The sequence below is a fragment of the Hyperolius riggenbachi genome, chromosome 1 (genome assembly GCF_040937935.1).
Source record: "Hyperolius riggenbachi isolate aHypRig1 chromosome 1, aHypRig1.pri, whole genome shotgun sequence".
Lineage (NCBI taxonomy): Eukaryota > Metazoa > Chordata > Amphibia > Anura > Hyperoliidae > Hyperolius > Hyperolius riggenbachi.
The window spans coordinates 608316166-608340371 of NC_090646.1; the positions used below are offsets into that span (position 1 = coordinate 608316166).

At 44.4% G+C, this 24206-nt stretch overlaps 1 protein-coding gene across 2 annotated transcripts in view; it reads left to right on the forward strand.

Annotated features, from left to right (window-relative positions):
• The window catches only part of NLN (neurolysin), a 119219-nt gene that overhangs the window by 87772 nt on the left and 7241 nt on the right, over positions 1-24206 (forward strand). For both annotated transcript variants that reach the window (XM_068249923.1, XM_068249932.1), the window contains exons 10-11: positions 12182-12368; positions 19734-19862. In XM_068249923.1, coding sequence (XP_068106024.1) covers positions 12182-12368; positions 19734-19862 — 316 coding nt within the window. The remainder of the gene's footprint in view (positions 1-12181; positions 12369-19733; positions 19863-24206) is intronic.

The following is a 24206-nucleotide window of genomic DNA, read 5'->3' on the forward strand; positions in this document are numbered from 1 at the left end:
ATGATTTCAGTACAAATAGTTTTTATATGGTGAACAGGATGTATGGTGTGACGTTTTATTTGTCATTGCATTGTGCCCACTGGCCAAAATCAATATGGTACAAGTCAATATTGCTTTTATGAACCAGGCTGTGTGACTTGTACAGACAGCCTGGGGAATAAAGCCATGCTCTATCTACGCTGATATAGTATTACAGCAAGGACAATCAATGTTCTGGACGCTGGTAACCCAATATGTGCTATTGTGGCTACAACAGGTGTTCTGACTTGTAGATGATGGAAGCAGAGACAGAGGAGTACTGCAGGAAGTCTTCATGTAGCAGCAAGCCTTCCCTTTAACTGTTTCCCCTTTCCTCCTTCAGTTGCAATAAGCAAAACTGCAAAGCTACTATAGACTGTGAAGTGAACAGGAGGAACTTTATGATATGTGCCCCTAATCTATAAACAGGTTGATTCCTAATATGCTTTCTAGCAGCATTATGCATGTTACAGTGCTAGTGGTAGGACACCCACTAATTCAGAGGAGCCTCTGTGTTGGCATATGCAGAGCCAGGTTTGTAATTATCCTAAACCTGCTAGGCTCTCCGCCCATCCCCACTACCACGATGACGAGGGGAGCGGCGGGCAGATCTGTGTTACTGGAGGAGGAAAAAAAAATAGTGCAGGCTCAGAAAGCTAACTTCAGAAGAGCGGCTGTGTGGCCAGCTGTGCAATAGACAGATATAGATGATCCGCCCCCACCTGTTTGCAACCCAAGGCCCCGGCCTCTGTGGCTTGTGCTGAAATCGGACCCAGGGCATATGTGACCAGTATGCACCAAAGTCAAAAGTAACACTGTTAAAACAATCTTGACAACATGATCTTCCATGAGGAAGACCTTTTTGGTGCTGGAACCCTGAGGAGGATTACATGACCAACGAAGCAGCCACTGGAACCACTGAATGAGGAAGGGCATGGCCTTTTTTTTACAGAAGACGTAATTAAGTATCGGTAAATCATTTTCAGAATAATGGACGCCGTACTTCATATCTGGGCAATGACTGCCGGTAAAAACATAAGCAAATTTATTGTATGTGGTAGAAATTACCAATGAGATTCACTGTCAAAATAAGAGGATTGCAATGAAGGTTGGATGACCGACTCAAAGTATTAGGACTTTACGGATGACATTCGTTTCCTAGAACAAAGATTTGGAAATGTGCAAAAGACATTTTTAAAATTAGAGGAAGAAGCATACATTGTCCAATTAGAGATTGATGACAGATAGACAGAGGACATGAGAATAAATGTAAATACTAGCTTCAAAGTGGCAAGGAAGGAACCAGAGGGCGTGGGCTCCTTCATCTCCTTGGGTATTGTGGTAACCAAACAGGAGGAGCCAAAGGAGATGGGCAGGCTAGAATAATGAAAGCAAATGGAGAGTTTATTCAATGCTACCCAGTATGGAAAACCAGAAACTTGAAGATTAGAATTTTTAACACTAACAAGCCAGTTCTCATGTAAAACAAGGCAGGAGGTATGTTGATAATTTTACTTAACAACCAGATGATGCGGCTTTTAAAATGAAACATACTGAGGCTTAAAAAAGAAAAGGAAGAGTTTCATGAAATGTGAAACCCTTAACAGCCTTACTTATGAAACTAAGTACAGCAGAAGACATAACTGGATGGCTGCTGGAATGCACTACTATGTCTAATGAAGAAAGATATGGCACATGGGTGGCCTTGGCTGAAAATTGGATTTTATGTAAGAGATTCAGAACGGACTCTTGATACCGTAGAGCAATGGATTTTCAATAACAAAAAGACTTTAAAAAGGATTGTAATTAACACTTTTCAATCCTATTCCTTTTCCTGCATAGTGTAGATCCATATTAAACACAAGAAAGCTGAGCATGCATAGTAGTGCAATCAATGTTGCTATTTTCTCCAATAATTGGAATAAAAGGGGGGGGGGGGGTAAAGGTAATTGACCCAAAAGACATATACAGGTATACAGGTAGTCCCTGACTTAAGAACGCCTGACTTACGAATGACCTGCTGATAGGAACGGCATAGATTCTGTTTTTCCATGGGAACAAGTTAAAAAAAAAATCACTAAGGGACTAGATCCACCAATGATGTCATCCTATGTGGATCAAAGTATCGGACAAAGTACTGCATAATTACAAAACTACACTGGCAATCGTACAAGAGGCGGAGCTACAGCGCACAAGCTGACGAGTGCACCACCTGCTCTCTCTGATGCTGGGTTGCCTCCTCCCTCTGGTGTTAGGAGGTGGAGACTCTCCGTATCCCTCACACCTCACCAATCTGGATCACCCACACGCCCCCCTACACTGGAAAAAGAAAAAGGGGGGCTGTTGTTGATCCAGAAGTTGGTTTGGAAAGGGTTCATCCTCGAGATGGATTTAAGAAATAAATGGGGCCCTTGGTAAGTAACTACTTTAGGCCCACCCTTGATGGCCACTTGGCTTTCCTGGTAAGATTTGGTGGGGTTACTGTCAACCAGGCCTCTTGTGTGTCCTTCAGGTCCTAAGCACCTGCCTAAGTTGCCTTGCCCAGCTCTGCTGGGGTTAATCATTGTGCTTTTCTGAAGTTCTGCAATATAACAAAACTAGAAACAGAGATCTCCTATTTTGAATTCAGGTCCACTTTTAAAACTCACCTGTTCAGACAAGCATATAATCTGACCTAGTTACTGTTCAGACATTGATCCATTCTGCTTCCTTCTGCACAAAGTGCTCACTGCCATATTGCCTTTACTTTACCATCATTGCTGTAAGGGCAGCCTCTCTTTGCTACTTGTCATCACTGTTTATGTCCTCACACAATAGTACATCGTTTTCAATAATGTTTATACTGTATGCATTTATACTACTATGCATGAATTATGCATGCTATGTCTACAACTAGGTTTAGGCTGCTTTCAGAGTGGGACGTTACAGGCGCACGTTAGAGCAGCCTGTAACGCACCCCAACGCACAGCAATGAAAAATCAATGGGCTGTTCACAGTGCCCACGTTGCGTTACATTGTAACGCAGCACGTCTACATAACGTACTGCATGCAGTACTTTACACGCGGCTAAGCCGCGTTAGACTGTTTGCACGTGCTCAGTAGGGTTTTTTTTTTTCATTTTATGGATGGAGAGGAGACGGGGAGAGGTCGCTACGTAGCCAGGCACATGGCTACTTATTATTCACTGCACTTGCAGTGTTTACATCCTGGAGCGGCCGCGGATTGGCTGGCGGGACCACGTGATGCGGAGAGCTCCACTCACGTGGTCTCCGGAGTGCATCCGACACTGCAGGCACACCAAGAGCTGCTTGTAACGCGGCTCTTGGTAGCGTCCTGCTCCAACACCACCAGGCGTTGCGTTAGGGGCACGTTATGTGCCCTATAACGTCCCCTAAATGCAACGTCCTGGTGTGTAAGTAGCCTTATAGTTTACTCTGTACAACTCCATGGAAGGCGATGGCTTTACATAAATAACTAAACAAAATGCCCAATCCAATTAAACAACTCCACTGAGTTCTTATGCTCGCCATACATCTAGCAATATTGCAGCTTGATCGAGCATCCAATTCGATATTTGATGGATGAAAACCAATGCCGCAACAAGCTTAACTGCAGAGCTGGGACAAGGTCCTGCAGCACCCAAGGCTGAGACACTAAAGTGTGCCCTTCCATCACTCCCACTCCAGCCCTCACACACTGATTGCTATGAGACTAAGAGGTGCCCCAGGGCCCCCAACCCCCCAACACCGTAATCTCATTATCTGACTTGCAGTCACTGCCATGTATCCACTTTTCTTATTTCTCTCTGCTTCAAACACAATAGAGGAATGATAGCTGAGTGGGTTGTGCGTCCCTCCTACACTGCGCCCTGAGGCTGGAGCCTCTCTCGCCTCTGCCTCGGCATGGCCCTGCTTAATTGATCAATGATTTGACCAATTTTGGACCCAAATCAGTCAAATTTATCAGTCAAGCATGCTGGAAATACGTGGTCCGATGTGGTCAGTCGGGTTGGTGGTGGTCACATTGTGTGATATCGCGGGGAGCTGTCCACCCTAATGTAATTGTGCCTCCATGGCTTTGCAATAGAAATCTCACCTGCTCTCAGCTGAGGTGACTCCCGTTCTTGTCCGCTGCTTCGCTGAGAGCGGCCAGGCATGTTATACGCACGTGGTGGCTGCGTCACGGCAGCAGCTGGAGCAGGCGAGTTACAGTGCACGAGCACGGGTGGAGGGGGAACGACGGTAACGTTTGGGGGACAGAGGCGGCAGATGTGGTGTCTGGTCACATGTGATCAGAGAGAGACCTGTCGATCTGATCTGTCTGTTAGCATGTACCAAGCAAATAAAACACATTTTTACAAGTCAAAATAATTAAAACTATTAAACCAGGGAAATATCCGCATTTAGTTTGTATGTTCTCCTGCTGTCTGTCTAGGTTTCCTCCGGACACTCGGGTTTCCTCCCACATCCCAAAAACATACAGAAAAGTTAATTGGTTTCCCCCTATATTGACCCTGGACTATGATGCATACACTACATGATACATTTATGTATTTATTTATTTACATAGACATAATCCCTTAGACATAGACATATGACTAAGGGATTCGATTGTGAGCCTCTCTGAGGGACAGTCAGTGACAAGACAATATAAACTGTATATACTTGAGTATAAGTCTAGAAATGTAGGTCTGATTCACTTCATAAAAGTATAGGGGTCGACTTATACACGAGTCATGGGCAACACTGAGCCCACTGAGTAATGTATATACTATCAGTGACATTTCCATTTGCCCAGTGGTAAGTAATACTTTGAGGAGGGGAAATGCCAAGAAAACACTGGTCCTGTTCACAACAATTAACAAGGAAGGGGGCAGGGGGAAATACTGGGCTGCATAAAAGGGAGTGAATAATTGCAGCACTTGGGGGCCTGAAGGAGATATTGGCTGCACTTAAAGAGAACCTGAACTGAAAATAAAAAGTCAAAATAACCATACACAAGTCATACTTACCTCCTGTGTAGTCTACTCCTCAATCTCATTCTCCTCTTTTGCATCCCATTTGTCCACTGTGATCAATGGAATTTTTCATCCTCCATTTTAAAAATGACCATTACCCCATAACCGCTTCCTAGTCAGCACACTGTTAAACTGTAATATCACCCAGTTGAGCCATAGGGAAACATGGACAAAATATTGTCAGAACTGGAAGGGATCACTGTAAGAAGAAAATGGAGAGCTTCTTATAGGAACTAACGGTGAGGTTCGTATGTACTATTCATTTGCAGCTATGTCATGTGTTTATTTTAAATCATTTTCCTCGCTTCAGGTTCCCTTTAAGGGACAGGAAGGGTCAATGGCTGCAATACTGTATGCAGTGCAGTCATTAACCCCTCATGAGCCCCAAGTGCAACTATTAATTTTGCTGGATAGACTTATACTTGAGTCAATAAAACATTTCAGCTTCAGGGCTCATTTCCACTATCGCGAATTTGCATGCGTTTTTCGCATGCAAATTCGCATAGCAATACAAGTGAATGGGACTGTTTCCACTTGTCAGGATTCCTTTGCGTTTTTCTGTGCAGAAAAAATTTGCATGGCACAGCCATCAGAATTCGCATACCGCATACCGCTATGCGAATCGCATACAATGTATTTAATAGGAAATTCGCATGAGGTTTGGGTATGCGAATTTTCATGCGAATTTTCATGCGAATTCGCATAGAAACAATGGAAAAGCACACCAGCACTGCCATGGTTAAATTCGCATACATTGTCATCCATGCGAATTCGCGTGCGAATTCGCATGAAAATTCGCATGGACCCGCATGCAAATTTCGCATCCGCATGCAAATTTTTACCGCGGCGATTCGCACCGCACAAGTGGAAATGCAGCCTCAGAGGATTGAATATCAGAGTCGGCTTATACATGAGGTCAACTTGTATTCGAGTATATACGGCACTCTGTACAGAGCTGTGGAAGATGTCAGCGCTATATAAATACTAAATAATCATTTTAGGAAAGGGGATGGAGGTAAACGATCTGAGCATAGCAAGTTGTGCTCAGAACCCCTGTGTGCAGTCATATATACTAAGGCTGCATTTCCACTTGTGCGGTGCGAATCGCCGGGGAAAAAATTCGCATGCGGATGCGAAATTCGCATGCAGGTCCATGCGAATTCGCACGCGAATTCGCACACAAATTCGCATGGATGATGATGCATGCGAATTTAACCATGGCAGTGCTGGTGTGCTTTTCCATTGTTTCTATGCGAATTCGCATGAAAATTCACATGAAAATTCGCATGCCCAAACCTCATGCGAATTTCCTATTAAATACATTGTATGCGATTCGCATAGCGGTATGCGGCATGCGAATTCTGATGGCTCTGCCATGCGAATTTTTTCTGCACAGAAAAACGCAAAGGAATCCTGACAAGTGGAAACAGTCCCATTCACTTGTATTGCTATGAGAATTTGCATGCGAAAAACGCATGCGAATTCGCGATAGTGGAAATGAGCCCTTAATCCTATACCAGTATACAGTATACCAGCTCACTAGGTAACAGAAGTTTATAATAGATGACACTCTCTAGCTTCTACGCCTCACTTTGTCATCTCACGGCGCTTCCAGAGTCAAATCTGATTTATGCCGCTCAGCTGAGGAATTATGGATGAGCTATAAAAGCATGTCCGTGTATTTTAGAAGAAATGGATATCGCCTGTGCTTCATGCATTCTTACAACTGGTAAAGTGGTCATGGAAATATTCAACTTAATTCCCCTGGATTATTTTAGATTGAACCGCTAAAATTAGCTCTAAAGAGCGAACACCGGCGATTACACAGTATATGGAAAAAAAGCTGATTTAAGAAGTGTGACAGAGAGGGAGCGCAAAGGCGGATTGAATCCTCCATGCTTTATTTAACCTGGGCTTTGCGCTGTTTTCCCAGTAAACAGAAAATCTGCCATTATCTGCACTGAATAACTGTAATTTGAATTCTCTGCGCTGCCAGTTTTAGATCATAAATGAATTGGCATGCATGCAAGATCTGTCTGAAGGTTGCCAGCACAGCCGTTGCTTGGAAGTAATTGTTTGAAGTGGAATTAGAAAACGTCCAGGACAAATGGCTTTACGTGTGCGGTCACGCGTCTCGAATTCCTCTTCTAATGTATAGGCGAAGCACTTGATGTCGGCACACCGGCGAAGCAATTATTTCAGTGCGCCGTTTGGTTAGAAAAGGAGAAAACAGACACGCTTCTTCAATTATCTAACTAGGAAAAAGATGCTGAAACAGGGATTTTATTCTGAGCCAAGTGCATTCCATCAGTTTGTTCGCCTGTTGGGTTGGGATGGAGATACTGTTGTACTCAAGGCCGGATTTATAATTTTTCACCCCTAGGCCAAGTGTGTTCGGGCTCCCCTCCCAAATGCAGCAGTGCCCCTCCCATTCCATGTGCCGCCCCCTCTTCCATGTGTAACATACATGTACTGCTGTCCCTTCTCTTTCATATACAACTTCCTTGGACATCAGCTTCCCTTTTCATTTGCTGCCTTCCCTTTCATATGTAGCAACCCCTATTTCATGTCCAGTTGCCCCTTGGGCTACAGCCGCAGAAGGCCTGGGCCTTTGTGGCCTGTCCAGAAATCCGGCCCTGGTTGTACAGTGACTGTATATGATTGTGATGTACAAACAAGTTTCCTGTTGACTATCAGCAGGTCAGGAAAATTGATTCATTAGTGCCCAGTGCCCTTATTCAATTGATTTTTATCCTGATTTTTTTTTCTCAGTAGATGTTTTCACACTTATCTCACTTCATACTTCACTTAGGGTTTTTTCGCTTAAAGTGTAACTGTCAGGTATTAAATAAAAAATCAATTCTTTATTTCTATCTGGTAAACAAGTAATAAGGATGCTAACCAGGAAATCCAAAACTTAAAATCTCTATTACTTTTCTGGTTGATAAATGATCATTCCCCAGTTTACCTGACTCTTATTTGGTACATTGCCGCACAAAGGAAGTTGCAAGGCATGCTGGGTTGTCCTTTTTTGCTTTTCTACTTCCCCCCAGACTTAACTAATGCAGCCTGATTGGCTGAAGTTTCTTTTCCTCCTGTTTTCCCCTCCCACACCTGTGTTCCTCTCTGGCCAATATTTCTCATGCTGAGACAATGCACTTTCTATAGTGGAGGGCGGGCAATGCATACACAATCAGGCAGAGGAGAGTAAGGGAGGAAATGACATCAGGAGTGGCTTCAAAATAGCCACACTTAAAATGGGAAATGCTAAGAAGAATTTTCTCTTTTAACTGTAGAAAAATCACTGAAATAAAAATGTGGACAGTGCAATACATATGTTATGTAAGTAGAGCAAGTATTTATCTACTTATAGGTGTGTTTTTTTCTGAGATAGTATAGCTCCTCTTTAAAAACACAAGCAAATTGCATATTTCAGTGCTGTGTCCATTCAATTGGTAATAACTTAATCACTACTTATTACACCCAAATGATCTATACATTGTTTTTTTCTGGACAATCGCCTCAGCCGATAATCCAGCAACCCCCTGACTGCTGCACGACTAGTGATCCGCCCGGCAGATCAATTTGATCAAGAAATACCTTTCTTCAAGTTGCTTGCCCCGCCCACTGTGTGATGTCATATCTGTGCTGCTCATTCATCCCTCTTTCTCCCACATTACAACAGAACAGCTGACTCCGCGTCTGTCCAGCCTCGGCCCAGAGATGTCGCTCGGGAGATCGGGTCCCAATCCCCGTTGGTTGACATCAATCCAGCGAGTGTACAGGTCTTTATGCTGGGTACACACCATTCAATTTCCCCTCAGATAGACAGGTCAAAACAATAATTTCCCACATGTCTGATCTGCTCCCTGTCGATAACAGGAGTGATTTTCAGATTACTACTGCACAAAATAGATCCCGTTATTGATCGGGAGTTGATCGGACATGATCAGTTCAATCTAACGGGAAATTGATTAGCGTGTACCTAGCATTGGAGGCAATGGACCAGCAGGACAGACGGGCAATTTGAATTGTTTAAAAGGAAATAAAGATGCCAGCCTCCATGTGTCTCTGACCTTGAACTGGTGACACACAGGGTCCACTTCTTGGGACAGGTTTGACAGACCCACAGCACGCGCATTCCAGTGTAACTGTGATGATCTGTTAGAGCCTGTTCGCATTGCTAGAGCTTTTTAAGCGCTAGTCATTTGAAAAGCTCTTGCTAATGCATTTTTACAAAATCACATCGCTCCAGTGTGAACACTCACATAGAATAACATTTGCAAGAGCTTTTAAAATCACAAAGCACTCTGAAAAGCTCTTGCAGTGTGAACAAGCTCGTATGCTGGGAATACACGGGTCTTTTTTTAGCTGATTAGATGGTTAGATAGATAATTTTCGACATGTCCCACCACCGGTCAATAGTTTTGCCGCTCGATTTGTCATTGAAATGAATTGAAAAAGATAAGAAAAATGAGTGGAAGATAAGAGAATCGATCGGGCGCAAAATCGAGCGCCAGAAACGATCGTGAATTCCCAGCATTAGATTGCATAATGCCTCGAATTTTTTTTTCATACAGGTTTTCTTTAAAAAACTTCTACTTGGCCGATACAACATAGCTATAAAAACAAGTAGTCTTCCATGTCCTTTAACGTTTCCTTGTAGCATAAAAAACAAATCATTAGTAGTGTAAGATGACCTCATTTTTCTTCATTCGCCTGACACCAGCTACGCTAATAAACTGACACTCGATATCCAGATCTCAGTTGTGGCTGCAAGCGGAGTCAGTGGTGACTCATTTCTGTATCAGCAAACTGATGTATCTGCACCCTCCTTCTTCATCAGTAACCCATAATAAACTCTTTCCTCCAGTAGAGGAGACACCTGGGAATTACAGGTTCATGTAGCGCAAAGTACTGACTGGGAGGAAGAAGAAAGGAACAGCAGAAGCAAATGTCAATGCGTGACACATGCGTGGGAATATGGCTTTACCATTAGCTTCAATTATAAATGTACAATCCCTCTGTAGCTAGGAGCAGACTCCTCAAACATCAAACACTTCATTAATAATAGAAATAAATACATTCCTGTTGGTACTGTGACTCAATCCCTTCTTGGATTGCAACAGTTTGCAAAAAAATCTTAATTTTCAATTGGAAAAGTTATTGTGGTCGTTCACAGTAGGCCCAACACTGAAAAAGGAACAATACATCATTAAAGTAAACCTGATGTGAGAGTGATAGATAGGCTGACATATTTATTTCCTTTTAAGCAATACCAGTTGCCTGGCTGTCCTGCTGATCCTCTGCCTCTAATACTTTCAGCCATAGCCCCTGAACTAGCATGCAGGTCAGTGTTTCTGACATTACTGTCAGAACTGACAAGATTAGCTGCATGCTTGTTTCTGGTGTTATTCAGACACTACTGCAGCCAAATAGAATAGCAGAGCTGCCAGGTAACTAGTATTGTTGAAAAGGAATTAAATATGGCAGCCTCAATATCACTCTCACCTCGGATTCACTTTAAAGAAGAAAAAAGCCTCTAAATCCTAATGAGGCTTCCCATGGCATCCTCTGATTCCTCCATTGCCGCTTGAGGACCCTCCAAAAATTAGCAACAAGGGTCGGTAATCTGATCTGGGCCATGAAGGCCATTATCAGCTTGCACCATTTTGGCACAGAGTGAAGCTGAAAAAAAGGCACACCCTGCTCCTCCACCCCAGGCCCGCGCTGATGACTATTCCCTCTCCGAGTTGGAGCAATACCCTTTATTTTTTTTCTAATTTGTGCAGCGCTGAAACTCCTGGCACTCAAATCAAGCATGCAGCGCTGGCACTGAAATGATCAGTGCAGCACTGCTGAAATCAGCTGGGTTACGATCACATGTCATATCATGTGTGAGGAACTCCGAAGAGGATGCTGGGAGTGCAGCGCCGCCGGTGGATGAAGAAGAGACGCCATCCAGCCACCCGGAACAGGTAAGTATAAAGAAGCTCCCTGCACCGCTCTGCATAGCTGCATTGGGCAGCTAAAAGGCATAAACTGTTTAAAGATGCCCTGGCATTCATTATCTAATGCTGGGAATACACATTAAGTTTTTACTTTAGATAGATGGGTTCGATAGATAAATTCCAACCTGTCGGATCTGGTCGATTCTACTTTCGTTTCGATTCTCCTCATTCAAGTGAATGTAATTGATAAGAAAAGATAAGGAATCGAGAGGGGAATCGAGCAGGGAATCGAGAGTAGAATCTATCGAAAGCGACAACGACGGCAAAAACGAACGCAAAAACGCATCATGTATTCCCGGCATAACTCAAGATAATTCGTGCAGGGCTGCTATTTTGTTAAAGTAACCCATAGACTGGGTCGAATTCCCGCCGATAAACAGCAAATTTGATCACTGTGATCGAATCTGCTGGCCGGGGGAGCCTGAATGGGAGGAGGCCAAGGAAGGCAAGCGGCGGCTCCACAGGTTTTGAATTGATTTCATGCTGGAATCAATTCAAACCTGTGTGCAGTGTATGGGCAAAATTAGATAACAACAACATTTCTATAGCACTTTCCTCCCATAGGACTCAAAGCGCTTAGACTATCTCAGATTCAGTAGTTGGTGGTAGTATGAAGTATTCACACAACAATAAAAATTATATTTCTGAAAATGTCAATCTGAACATGTGGGTTTTCAGTCTGGATTAGATCAGTCTGGATCAGGTTAGATCAAAGAGGGATCTATCTATTGGTCGATCTGGTGTCCATCTATTAGTGTATGGCCTCCTTAAAGGTGCGTACACACGCACTACTGTAAAGAACGACGGGTCCGTCAGACCCTCCCGCTCAGCGGATTGTTCAGAAACAGCCTTATCAGTCTGCCGACAAACTGTACACACACACACTGCTGTTGGCAGAACGCCCGCCCAGCTGGAGGGTCTGACGGACATCGTTCATTACAGTAGTGTGTGTGTACGCACCATAAGTCTCTGCTAATCTCATACCCAATGCCCAGTTGGCACTAAAATAATATGTACATTTAGCACCTGGTGAATGAAGATATAGGTATGCTACACTTACATGACCAGCACTTCTTGCATTGTTATCCTTGTGTTTTTATGATTGTAAAGTTGCTATATATACTTTCATTTGCAGACAAAGTTTGCTCGATTCAGCGGTACAAACGTGGAGACAGATTTTGTGGAGGTGCCGTCCCAGATGCTGGAGAACTGGGTATGGGAGAAGGAGGCTCTGCAGAGAATGTCAGGGCATTACCTAGACGGCAGCCCTGTTCCTGGTGAACTGCTGGATAAATTAATAGAGTCCAGACTGGCCAACACAGGTAAGAACCGCTTTACCTAATTTAGTGGTTTAGTGGTCTAGGTGACTTGTGTTTTCATCATTTTTGATCTTTTCATCTTAATTTTAAAGACAAGTCTGGAAATCCTTAAAGAGGATCTGTATTAAAAAAAAAATGGGGTTCTTATTGTAGGAGGGGAAGCCTCTAGATCCTAATGAGGCTTCCCCGGTCCTCCTACCTCTGTTCCAGCGCTGTGCAGGCACAATCACCAGCCTAAGTCAGAGCTAGTCAGCGGCTAGTGTGAAAATTGGCTTTAAGGCTACTTACACACTAAGACGTTGCGTTATAGGGGACGTTATGGTCGCATAACGTGCTCCTAACGCAACGCCTGCTGGTGCGGGAGAGGACGTTAGAGTGAGCCGCTTTAGGCGGCTCTATCCGCATAAGATCTCCCAGAGTGGCGCTGATTGGCCGGCGGGACCACGTGATGTGGAGCAAGACACTCCGCATCACGTGGTCCCGACGGCCAATCAGCCGCCGCCAGTGCAGTGCATATTAAGTAGCCATGTGCGCGGCTACTGTAGCGGCATCTCCCCGCCTCCTCTCCGCCCCCACTGAGCATGTGCAAACAGTCTAACGCACAGCATGCTGCACTTTCACTACAACGTGCAGCGTTACATGTAACGCAACATGGGCAGTGTGAACAGCCCACTTGTGTGACATTGCAGTACGTTGGGGTAGCGTTACAGGCTGCACTAACATGCGCCTGTAACGTCCCACTGTGAAAGCAGCCTAAAGGACAACTGAAGCAAGAGGGATATGAAGGCTGCCATATTTATTTCCGTTTAAAGGAAACATCTGAGCTCTAAATAAAAAAAAAAAAAAAAAAAAAAAAGAGATCTGCATACCTGGGGCTTCCTCCAGCCCTTGGCAGGCGACATGTCCTCCACTACAGCTCCACTTCCAGCTGGTGTTCCGGGATCCCCACCGTTGCAGATGCCAACGCTGCTCACGACAGCCTGGACAGGTCAGCGCAGGCGCAGAAGTACTGCACCTGCACAGAACACTCTAGACCACGTGATCGCGAGCAGCGCGGCCACTTGCTCGAACAGGTGCAGAAGATGCTGACTGCAACGGAGGGGACCATCGGCTGGGAGCAGAGCTGCCGCAAGGGGCAGATAGGGAGATAGGCTGGAGGAAGCCCCAGGTAAGTAGATCTTGTTGTTTTTTTTTTGTTTGTTTGTTTTTTTAAGCTTGGACCTGATTTTTCCATGTTAATCGCGGGAAAATCACTCTCGCAATTTGCGGTTTTAGATGTGAACGGACCCTGACCTAAGGAGAGGGAAGGCTCTGGGTCCTAATGCCTTCCCATTCTCCCATTGTCCTCCTTCCTCCGCAGTGGGCCAAACATAATGCAAAGTGAGGAAACCACCTGAGGGCCAAATCTGATGGCCCCGAGGACCAGATTTGGCCCACGGGCCAAAGTTTGACTTGAATGATATAGAGGAAATCTCCAGGTGGCACAGGGCTATCCGTCAAAACTTCAAATGGCAATCACACAAATATACTGGAAGGGAGGAGGTGCCCCACTGAAGTGTCAGGATAATGGCTGGTGTAATAAGGAACAGTCTTACCTCGTCAGGAGGTTTTTGTTTTTAGAGTTTTATTGGATACCGCAAAGAAAACAACGTGTTTCTCGATATTCACCTGTTTCTTCAAGTTAAAGTGAGCCTGAAATGAAAGAAAAATATAAAAACAAAATACTTACCTAAGGAGGGGGAAGGCTCTGAGTCCTATAGAGCCTTCCCATTCCTCTCCTGGTCCCTGTGTTCCAGCGTTGTCACCTCCATTAGCAGTTTCCAACTAGTGGGTCTGAGACTGCTCTCTTCCACCACGGGGGGCTTCGGAAGTCTTTAGTAGCCCAAGTGCTCCCACAGAGTGGTGGCTCTGTAGCTCTGTGGTGGCTCTGTAGTGCGCATGTGCGACCATGCTCTCTCACGCATGCTCAGTACGGAGCCGCCCATCTCCGGGAGCACTAAATGCTCCCACAGCAGGAGATTTGAACGGAGGATGTAAAAATCGCTTTATGTAAAAATCGCTTCAGGTTTGCTTTAATAATAATAATCCTAACATTTTTATAGTAATTTTCTCCTGTTGGACTCAAATCACTCAAGAGCTGCACTAAGGGCGTGCTCAAAGGGCCACCCTGCAGGGTTAGGGAGTCTTGCCCAAGGACTTCTTACTGAATAGATACTGACCCTAGCCAGGATTCAAACCTTCATCTCCCATGTGAAAGGCCGAGCCCTTAACCAGTGCATTATCTAGCCACTAATTTAAAGGGACTCCGAGCACCTCTCATGGGCATGCCTTTAAGACAGACGACTTCCAACAAAGTCGTGCTATGACCCCTCTGGAGGAGCCTCTTGCAATGGCCATGCGTGTCACTTCCTCTTCCTGCTTCATTCAGTGATGCACTTCTCTAACAGAGAAGACCGGGGTGACCTGGAAGTTATAACATAGCCAAGATGGCAGCTGCCATTTTTAAATTGAAATCGAACGAAAACTATTTGGTGTAAAACGGTGATTCAGGCATCAGATGAAAGAGGAGAGCACAAGCCTCAGAAAGGTATGCATCTTTAAGTACTTTACAGTACTGGTCGGAGTCTTAAAGGCATGCCCATGAGAGGTGCTTGGCATCCCTTCAATAGTACAGTGTCTTAGTGATCACAGACATTAGCCAGAATGGGTCTATTCCCTGTTATTGCAAACACCCCCAGCCCCCCACCCCCTACTGTCCTGTATTTGCATAAAGTTGTATAATAACATTGGGTAAACAAAGCTCATAGCTTGTGTGATTAGCCTTTCACCAATGTCACTGGTGTGTTACAATATGTGATAAGAGCTGGTATTGACTGATATGGGTCACGCTGCACCTGAAATTAACTTTGTAGTGTTGCTGTATACATATTGAGTCTTTATATCCTTCCTTACATAGTAACAAAGTAACAAACAAGTAGCTGAAAGAGGCCAGGGTTACCAGTCATGTTTACACACAGCCATTAATTGTGTTTGCTCTGCGCAAGTATTGTTTTAATTATGTTTTATAGAGGCCCTGGCAATATAGCTACAGGTAAACAATAGCTTGGACTTCACTTATCAAGTTGTTTGAGAAAGGAGTTATCTAACAATCCAGGTTGTCTGATAGAGATAGTGAAGCGCTTTTCAACAATGGATTTTATTTATTATGCATAGTACTGTAGTACTATTAAAAAATGTATAGGTATAATATCTTTATAACAGCCACTCCTGCCACGAATCTAGCATGTGCAGAGTGCCTCCCGAAGTCTCGGCCAGCGGTCAGACTGGCGTATGGACTCCGGTCAAGCTCTGGCCAAAAGCATTGTTCTCCTGCCCAACACATGACACATCAGCCCCCTCGCATAGCATCCAAACATATTGCTAGCCTGCAGGTTAGCAATACAATGTTTCAAATGATCGACTGTTTGATTGGAGCAACCATCCATTGACAACGAACCATCAATGCATCGATCATTCCATCCATCAGTTTTTTAGATTGATTCAAATAATTATAAGTTGTTGGTTGCCTTTTTCTCTGTGTTTGTAGGCCCAAACGATCTTTCCCAATCGATTGCAATTATAGGAAATTGTATGGTTAATGGGCACCAGCAGCGTTGGTACATTCAGACCATAAAATCAGCCGGTGTGGCCAGCATTAGGTAGTGTGCAGTAAACACACGTACTAATTTAAACAATGTTCCCATAGCACCCATAGCCTGAGGGCTCGTTTCCACTAGTGCGGCGTGCGTCTCGTAGACGCACGCCGGCACTGAGCGGGTGGGCGGGATCGCAGGCGATTCCCATCAGCCGTGCCATGCACGGCTATGGGAATCGCAGCCTCCGCCGCGAATTCTGTGGGGGTTTCCGGCCGAATCGCTACTGCAAGCGATTCGGCCGGCGGCGCCGTTGTCCCCTATGGCAGAGTTTCCCCGCGCGATTTGCCTGCGGGGAAACTCTGTGGATTCGCGGCCGTTTCCGCGAGAGTGGAAACGGGCCCTTAGAGGAAGTGCTTGTCTAAAGGAAACAGCTTAACTTAGCATCATAATTGTGCAGTCATTATTAAGCACCTATTAACCTCCTTGGCGGTAATCCCGAGCTGAGCTCGGGGTATGCCGCCGGAGGTCGCCGCTCAGGCCCTGCTGGGCCGATTTTCACTCTGAAAAAAGCAGCACACGCAGCCGGCACTTTGCCAGCCGCGTGTGCTGCCCGATCGCCGCCGCTCCGCGGCGATCCGCCGCGTGCAGCGGCGAAAGAGGGTCCCCCCAGCCGCCCGAGCCCAGCGCAGCCGGAACAAACAGTTCCGGCCGGCGCTAGGGGCTGGATCGGGCGGCTCTGACGTCAGGACGTCGACTGACGTCCATGACGTCACTCCGCTCGTCGCCATGGCGACGAGGAAAGCGAAACAAGATAGGCCGCTCATTGCGGCCTATCTTGTTACTTTCGATTGCCGGAGGCGATCGAAAGTACGCTTCCGGAGCGCCCTCTAGTGGGCTTTCATGCAGCCAACTTTCAGTTGGCTGCATGAAATATTTTTTTTTTAATTTAAAAAAAACCCTCCCGCAGCCTCCCTGGCAAAATAAATAAACCGCCAGGGAGGTTAATAGAGTCTGATTGAATCAGTGCATTATATACCGGGTGATATAAAGGACTCCTGTTTCAGGCAGATCGCTCAAGACCAGTCTTATCAGCTGAACGACGGACTGTACACACGCCCGATTTGGCGTCCGAACAACTGAACGATGGGACGTCCAAACGACCCGTCGTTTAAAAAAATCGGACGTGTGTATGGGCCTTTAGGCCGATAATATTTTTTCCTGATAGTCTGATATACTTAAGGGTGTTTTTTTTATTTATTTATTTTAAATAAACATTTTTTAAGCTGGCAGGGAACAATAGGGCAATAAATCAGTCACCTGGTGGTGTGAAGTATTTGCATACATGTATAAAGTTAAAAAATGTGATATACCAACGTCTTTGAAAATTGGTTGCACAAAAGTTTTTTGAAATTCAATGTTATTAAAATGATCTTTCCGTTCTCAATTTGTAGCCAACAATTAATTTCCAAAACTTACTGAAAGTCCAAATTGCATTACTTTTCTAGTCTGGAGTCTGTGTTGTACTAGCTTTTAGTTCCAACAGTCCAAGGCAGGCTTCTTTTCCATGGACTGTTGATAGGTAGTGAAATGCCTCTCAAACTCTCACAATTGCTCACTGCTGCCTGGTAACTGCTTGTTGCTGCTTGGTAACTGCTCACTGCTGCCTAGTAACTGCTTGCTGAGCACACAGCTCAAGAGTTCGTGGAAAAGAGGCCTAAGTTCTTCTTCCTGCAGGTGTAATCAGCTGTACACTGCAACCACAATCCATGCATATGTTTCACACCTGCAGTAACTGACTGACAGGCAGCAGCAGCTATAAGGCCTCCTTTCCAAGAACTGTTTATAGGCAGTGAAATGCCTCTCAAACTCTCTCAACTGCTCACTGCTGCCTGGTAACTGCTTCTTGCTGCATAACTGCTTACTTCTGCCTAGTAACTGCTTGCTGAGCAGCTCAACAGTTCGTGGAAAGGAGGCCTAACACTCCCTCTTTTCGCAGAGTCTATTATGATAAATATGGAGTACGGCCTAGTGCACACCAGAGCGGTTCGCGATCTGCTTGCGGGTGCGGATCCGCTAGGGTAATGTATTTCAACGGGCTGGTGCACACCAGAGCGGGAGGCGTTTTGCAGAAACGCATACTCCTGTGCTGCTGCAGATTTTGGATTGCGGAGGCGTTTCTGCCTCAATGTTAAGTATAGGAAAAACGCAAACCGCTCTGAAAAACGGCACTTCAGAGCGGTTTGCCAGGCGTTTTTTGTTACAGTAGCTGTTCAGTAACAGCTTTACTGTAACAATACATGAAATCTACTACACCAAAAACGCTTCACAAAACCGCAAAATGCTAGCTGAAACGCTACAGAAAAATAAGAAAAAGCGTTTCAAAATCTACTAGCATTTTGCGGATCTGCTAGCGGTTTTTGGTGGGCACCAGGCCTAACTGAGCATTTGAATTCAAGCACACAAGGAAAGCAACTTGAAATATATGAACCAGTAATCTTAACATGATGCTAAACCAAAGGGATTGTTTATCTTCAGTATTTTTTTTGGTACTTATCCGTTAGCCGGGCGCATCCGGCAGGTGGCGCTAATTACTATTCCCCCTCCAGGCCGACATGGATAGTAGAGAAAGATGTATCTCTGGTGGAGTTTTGTCGCCACCTGCCGGATGCGCCCGGCTAACGGATAAGTACCTTTTTTTTTTAAAGGTAGAATGTCATTTTATGTTCACTGTGTTCAGCAGGTTGTTCCATATCGCCCATGTTTTTTTCAAAAAAATCACAAATGCAAGGTCTGGATTTCATATTGATTAATAACATGTTATAGCCTGCTTCGAAAAATCCTGCGGTAGTAAAGCACACAGAGTTTTTTTTGTCATCTGTTTTAAGGTACGTATAGACGTCTGATATTTCTAAAGACTTGTCGTTCAAACAAGTCGTTTGGATGACAGTTTGGCATGTGTGTGAACGATCGTTAGACTGATAGCGGTTCTGACTGATCCGCTTGGCAGATCCGTAAACTAACTGTCGTTCAAATGACAGTTAGGTCTATACATGTGTACAAACGATTTGTTGTTTGAAAGTCTATTAGTTAGACACTAATGCTGGGAATACACGTTACGTTTTTTTGCGCAGAATCATTCTGATAGATGCCTTCGATGATAACATTCCGACACGACCGATTCTCCGCTCCATTCTGTTCCGCTCTATTTCTCATAGGAGTGAATGGAAAAAAGATAAGATAAACGAGCGGAAGATGAGAGAATCGAATGGCTCATATATCGCGCAGAGAATCGACCGCAAAAAACGTAATGTGTATTCCTAGCTTTTATAGACTTACAAACAGCAAGTCGTTCGATAAGTCATTTGATCTAGTCCATTGTTCTATCCAGTCGATTGTTTCATTGACCAGTCCATCCATTGTTCCATTAACCAGTCAAATGACATGTAAATTAGCATTTCAAACGTTTTGTCGTATGTGTGTACAAGGAGTCTAAACGACTTTTTGTTTATCGGGCATAAAATCAGATGTGTGTGTTCACCTTTAGAGCTCATCAGACCTGGTCTTCCATTGCTCCACTGAGCAGTTGTGACACCCGTATGCACATTGTAAAACCAATTAACCCTTTGCACACTCTCATGCAAAGGGTTAATTGATTTGAAATGATTCGTGCCTGCTAACGTTTCTGCAGTAATTCCTTACCATTTACTGAAGGTGTGCTGGTGTGTTTTATCAGGTCTCCTGACTCTCCGCCAGATAGTTCTGAGTAAGCTTGACCAGTCCCTGCACACAAAGACATCTGCTGACACGGCCAGCGAATATGCCAAGTTCTCGGAGGAGATCCTCGGGATATCTGCCACACCAGGTAAAGTGTAATAGTCTTTCATATCACTTTATTGGCTCCTATACACTAACTGCAAGCAAACGGCTACTATGGTATCTTACACAGCTGTAACAGTATATAGAAGACAAGAGGTCTCGTTATACAATCTGTGCAGAGGAATTGTGTAGATAAATGTTAAAGGACAACTAATGCAAGAAGGATATGTAGGCTGCCATATTCATTTCCTTTTAAGCAACACTAGTTGTCTGGCTGCTCTGCTGATCCTCTGCTTCTCATACTTTCAGCCATAAACCCTGAACAAGCATGCAGTAGGTCAAGTGCTTATGACATTATTGTCAGATCTTACAAGATTAGCTTCATGCTTGTTTGTGGTGTTATTCAGACACTACTGCAGCCAAATAGATTAGCAGGGCTGCCAGGAAACTGTAGAAACGGTGCGCGTTCTACAGCTGCTGGCCGCAAAATTCAATGGGACTTACCGATCAGGCGGTCATGATCTACCGGTAGATTGCAATCGACCTATTGGGCAGCCCTGCTCTACACAGTCTATTCTATTGAGCTGAACTCTCCATCAGATAAAAATCTTTGCAAGATGCTGTATACATGAAAAAGATCAGTATCTGCAATAGATCAGTTCCTGCAAAATACATTCATAGTCTATGATATCTGCAGATCCTCATACACCCCTTGTTTAATGGACATTCATCTGCAGATCAGATCCACCAGGATAGATCTTCAAATCTGCAGATCATTGTCTGATCTGCCGATGATTGTCAGTTAAACAAGGTGTGTGTGAGATCTGCAGATATCATAGACTATGAATGCATTTTACAGGAACGGATCTTTTGCAGATACGGATCTCTTGCATGTGTACAGCATCTTTGTGTACATCATCTTGCAAAGGTTTTTATCTGGTGAGGAGTTCAGCTCAATAAAATAGTGTAGAGTATGCTCCCATACTACATGAAAGGGGGTAAAATTGGTCTGTGGCCTTGCCTTTTCCAAAGACTTCTATCCTAATCATGGGTGTCCACACGTATGCAAATTGGGACGGCTGCTACCCCCTTCCCCGCCACTGTAACAACTGGGGGGGTCCCTGTCACGACCTGACCTGTGGGGGTCCCTGTCACGACCTGACCTGTGGGGGTCCCTGTCACGACCTGACCTGTGGGGGTCCCTGTCACGACCTGACCTGTGGGGGTCCCTGTCACTACCTCAACTGGTTACTAGTGTAATGGTTAAAGAGAACTAGAGATCACGATATAAAGATGTTATACACACCTGGGGCTTCCTCCAGCACCATAAGCCTGGATCGCTCCCACGCCGCCTTTCTCCGCTGCCCCTGTCTGCCGGTACCGGGTCCCGTCATTTCGGCCAGTCGAACCAGTCGACACAAGCACAGTGTGCTCCCTCCGTACTGCGCAGGCGCATGGGTACAGAGCCGGAGGGAGCCCCTGGGCATGCGGAAGACTGGTCGCGTCCCGGTACTGGCGATAGAAGCAGCCGAGGATGGTGGCGTGGGAGCAATCCAGGCTTATGGGGCTGGAGGAAGCCCCAGGTATGTATGACATCTTTTTTTCATTTTTTAGAGAACGTTCGTCTATGGAACGTTCGAGACTATGGAAAAAGCTGAATCATCATCATATGAGATATATTTAAAATTAACCCCTTGCCTCCCACGCTCTCCCATAGTTACCCAAATAAGTTTTGCATATCAAAATTGAAGAAAAAAATTACAATAACAAAAAAATACATAAATAGTTACCTTAGGGACTGAACTTTTTTTAATATGTATGTCGAGATGATATATTCATATTATTTTTTTAAATTATGGGCTTGTAATTAGTAATGGACGCAAAACTGAAAAATTGAACCTTTATTTCCAAATAAAATATTGGCACCATACATTGTGCTAGGGAAATATTTGGCACTTTATAAATACAATATATAAATAAATATAAACATTGTAATAACCGGGGCAAATAAAATGTGTGGGTTTTAGCCACAATAGAACGTTTTGTTTTAAAACTATAATGGCCGAAAACTGAAAAATAATATTTTTTTTCCCATTATTTTCTTATTATTCCCATTAAAATGCATTTAGAAGAAAATAATTCTTACCATATTGTATTTCCTAAAGAAAGCCTAATTGGTGGTGGAACAAAAAAAACAAGTTATAGATCATTTTGTTGTGATTAGTAGTAATAAAGTTATTGGTGAATGAAAGGAAGGAGCGCTGAAAGGTGAAAATTGCTCTGGTCCATAAGGGGAAAAACCCCTCAGTGGTGAAGTGGTTAATTTCAAGATATGAACGACGCTTTACAGAGACAGGTGAGTCAGCCGTCTGGCTAGACTGAAAGTTTAAAATGTCTGCAGTTGATAGTTTGTGATGAACAAAAAATTAACAGGTATAAATTACAAATATTATTCCTATGGCGCACCCAGTCTTATGACCGTTCATGTAATTGTCCTTTAAATGTGCTTGACGTTTAAAGGACATGTTAAGTTTCTATGATGCACAGCGGATGGCAGCATCTGGCATACAAAATTATCGTTTTTCATTTATGTTTTCACTGATATTTTTATGTACAGAATGTAACATACAATTAAACAATCCTATAATAAAACAGTATGAACTTATTACTCGGTATTGAGTAGCTGAGCCAAGGTGACTCTGTAATAAACATAAAGCACAAATAAACCGTGTATCTCACCAATAAAAAACACAGCGATAAAATAACAGTGTTTAGCTGTGTTGTGTATATACAGTAAAGAAACAGTAAGAAACACAATTCCAGTATTGCATATAGTGCCCCCCTGGAGAAAGAGGTGTCCAAAGGGCAGAGCAGAATTATCTTGTGAAAGTGTGTGGCTCACAGACATGCGTACAGTATATACCAAACACATGACCGACTGGTTTTGTTTATTCTTGTATAATTGACCTACAAAAAAATTGTCTATTCTGCTTTTCCATAATTTAATTCGGTACACCTTATCACTACTGCCACACTTTTAGGCCTGGTGCACACCAAAAACCGCTAGCAGATCCTCAAAATGCTAGCAGATTTTGAAACGCTTTTTGTTATTTTTCTATGGCGTTTTGCGGATTGCTGCAGCGGATTTCAGTATAGTAGATTTCATATATTGTTACAGTAAAGCTGTTACTGAACAGCTTCTGTAACAAACGCAGGCAAAACCGCTCTGAACAGGCGTTTTCAGAGCGGTTTGCGTTTTTCCTATACTTAACATTGAGGCAGAAACGCACCCGCAATCCAAAAATGCCTCACCCCAGCATTTTTCGTTTCTGCAAAACGCCTCCTGCTCTGGTGTGCACCACCCCATTGAGATACATTGACCAAGCGGATCCGCAGCCGCAAGCGGCTGCAGAAACACTGAAAAAGCCGCTCGGTGTGCACCAGCCCTTACTGAGCAGAAGAAGTCCATGCCTTCCACTGACCAAGGCCCAACCTGCCTGACACAAGCTTCTGCTAGTTGGATGAAGTGACTGTGAAATATAACCTATAGGGGCTTTAAAGCACCTAAGTATTAAACTATAAAAAATAAGGGAGGTTCGTAGTAGAGGGTGCCGTTAAGGAAGGTGGGAGTTGTGGTGATCGGCATTACTTACCTACAGGTGCTGCTTCTCCACTTGACCCCTCCATATGTGATTTGTCATCTTTCCCAGGCAGAGACCTTAGGGTGTTCCATATTCAAACTGGGAGATGAAGTCACATAGACTACATCTCCCAGTGTGCATTGAGTAAGTCGGAGGTGCGCAACACTGCCAGGAGTTAAATATTTTTCAGACCATAAGACGCACCTAGGTTTAGAGGATAAAAACCAGGGGAATAAAAATATACTAAAGCTTGTGCATCCATGGGGCAGGGCGCCTTATGAATCTTCTTCCACCAATCCCCCCAATTATTATGTCCCCCTTGTACCTTTTGTGTCCCCCTTGTGTTTTCCTGTGCGCCCTTCATGTCTTTCTGTGTCCCCCTTGCATCCTTTTGTGTCCCCATTTGTCCCTGTGTCTTCCTGTGTCCTCCTTTCTCCCCCTGTGTCATCCTCTGACCCCCTCCTATCCTATTGTGTCCTCCTCTGTCCCCTTACAGCCCCTTGTGTCCTCCTCTGACCCTTGGTGTCCTCCTCTGTCCCGTGCTGGCAGTGTAGTGTGGTTTATACTAGGCAAAGTCCCCAGGCTAGACTCTCCTCCTCTTGATCTTTGCTGCAGCCCGTGTGCATCGGAGGGAGGAGAGCCTAGCCTGGGGACATTGCCCAGGGCAACTGGTGAACAAGCTGGTGCTCTTCTTACATTGCACATCTGTGCATCCCGGTAGACTGATACCATACAGCCACGCGGCGCTG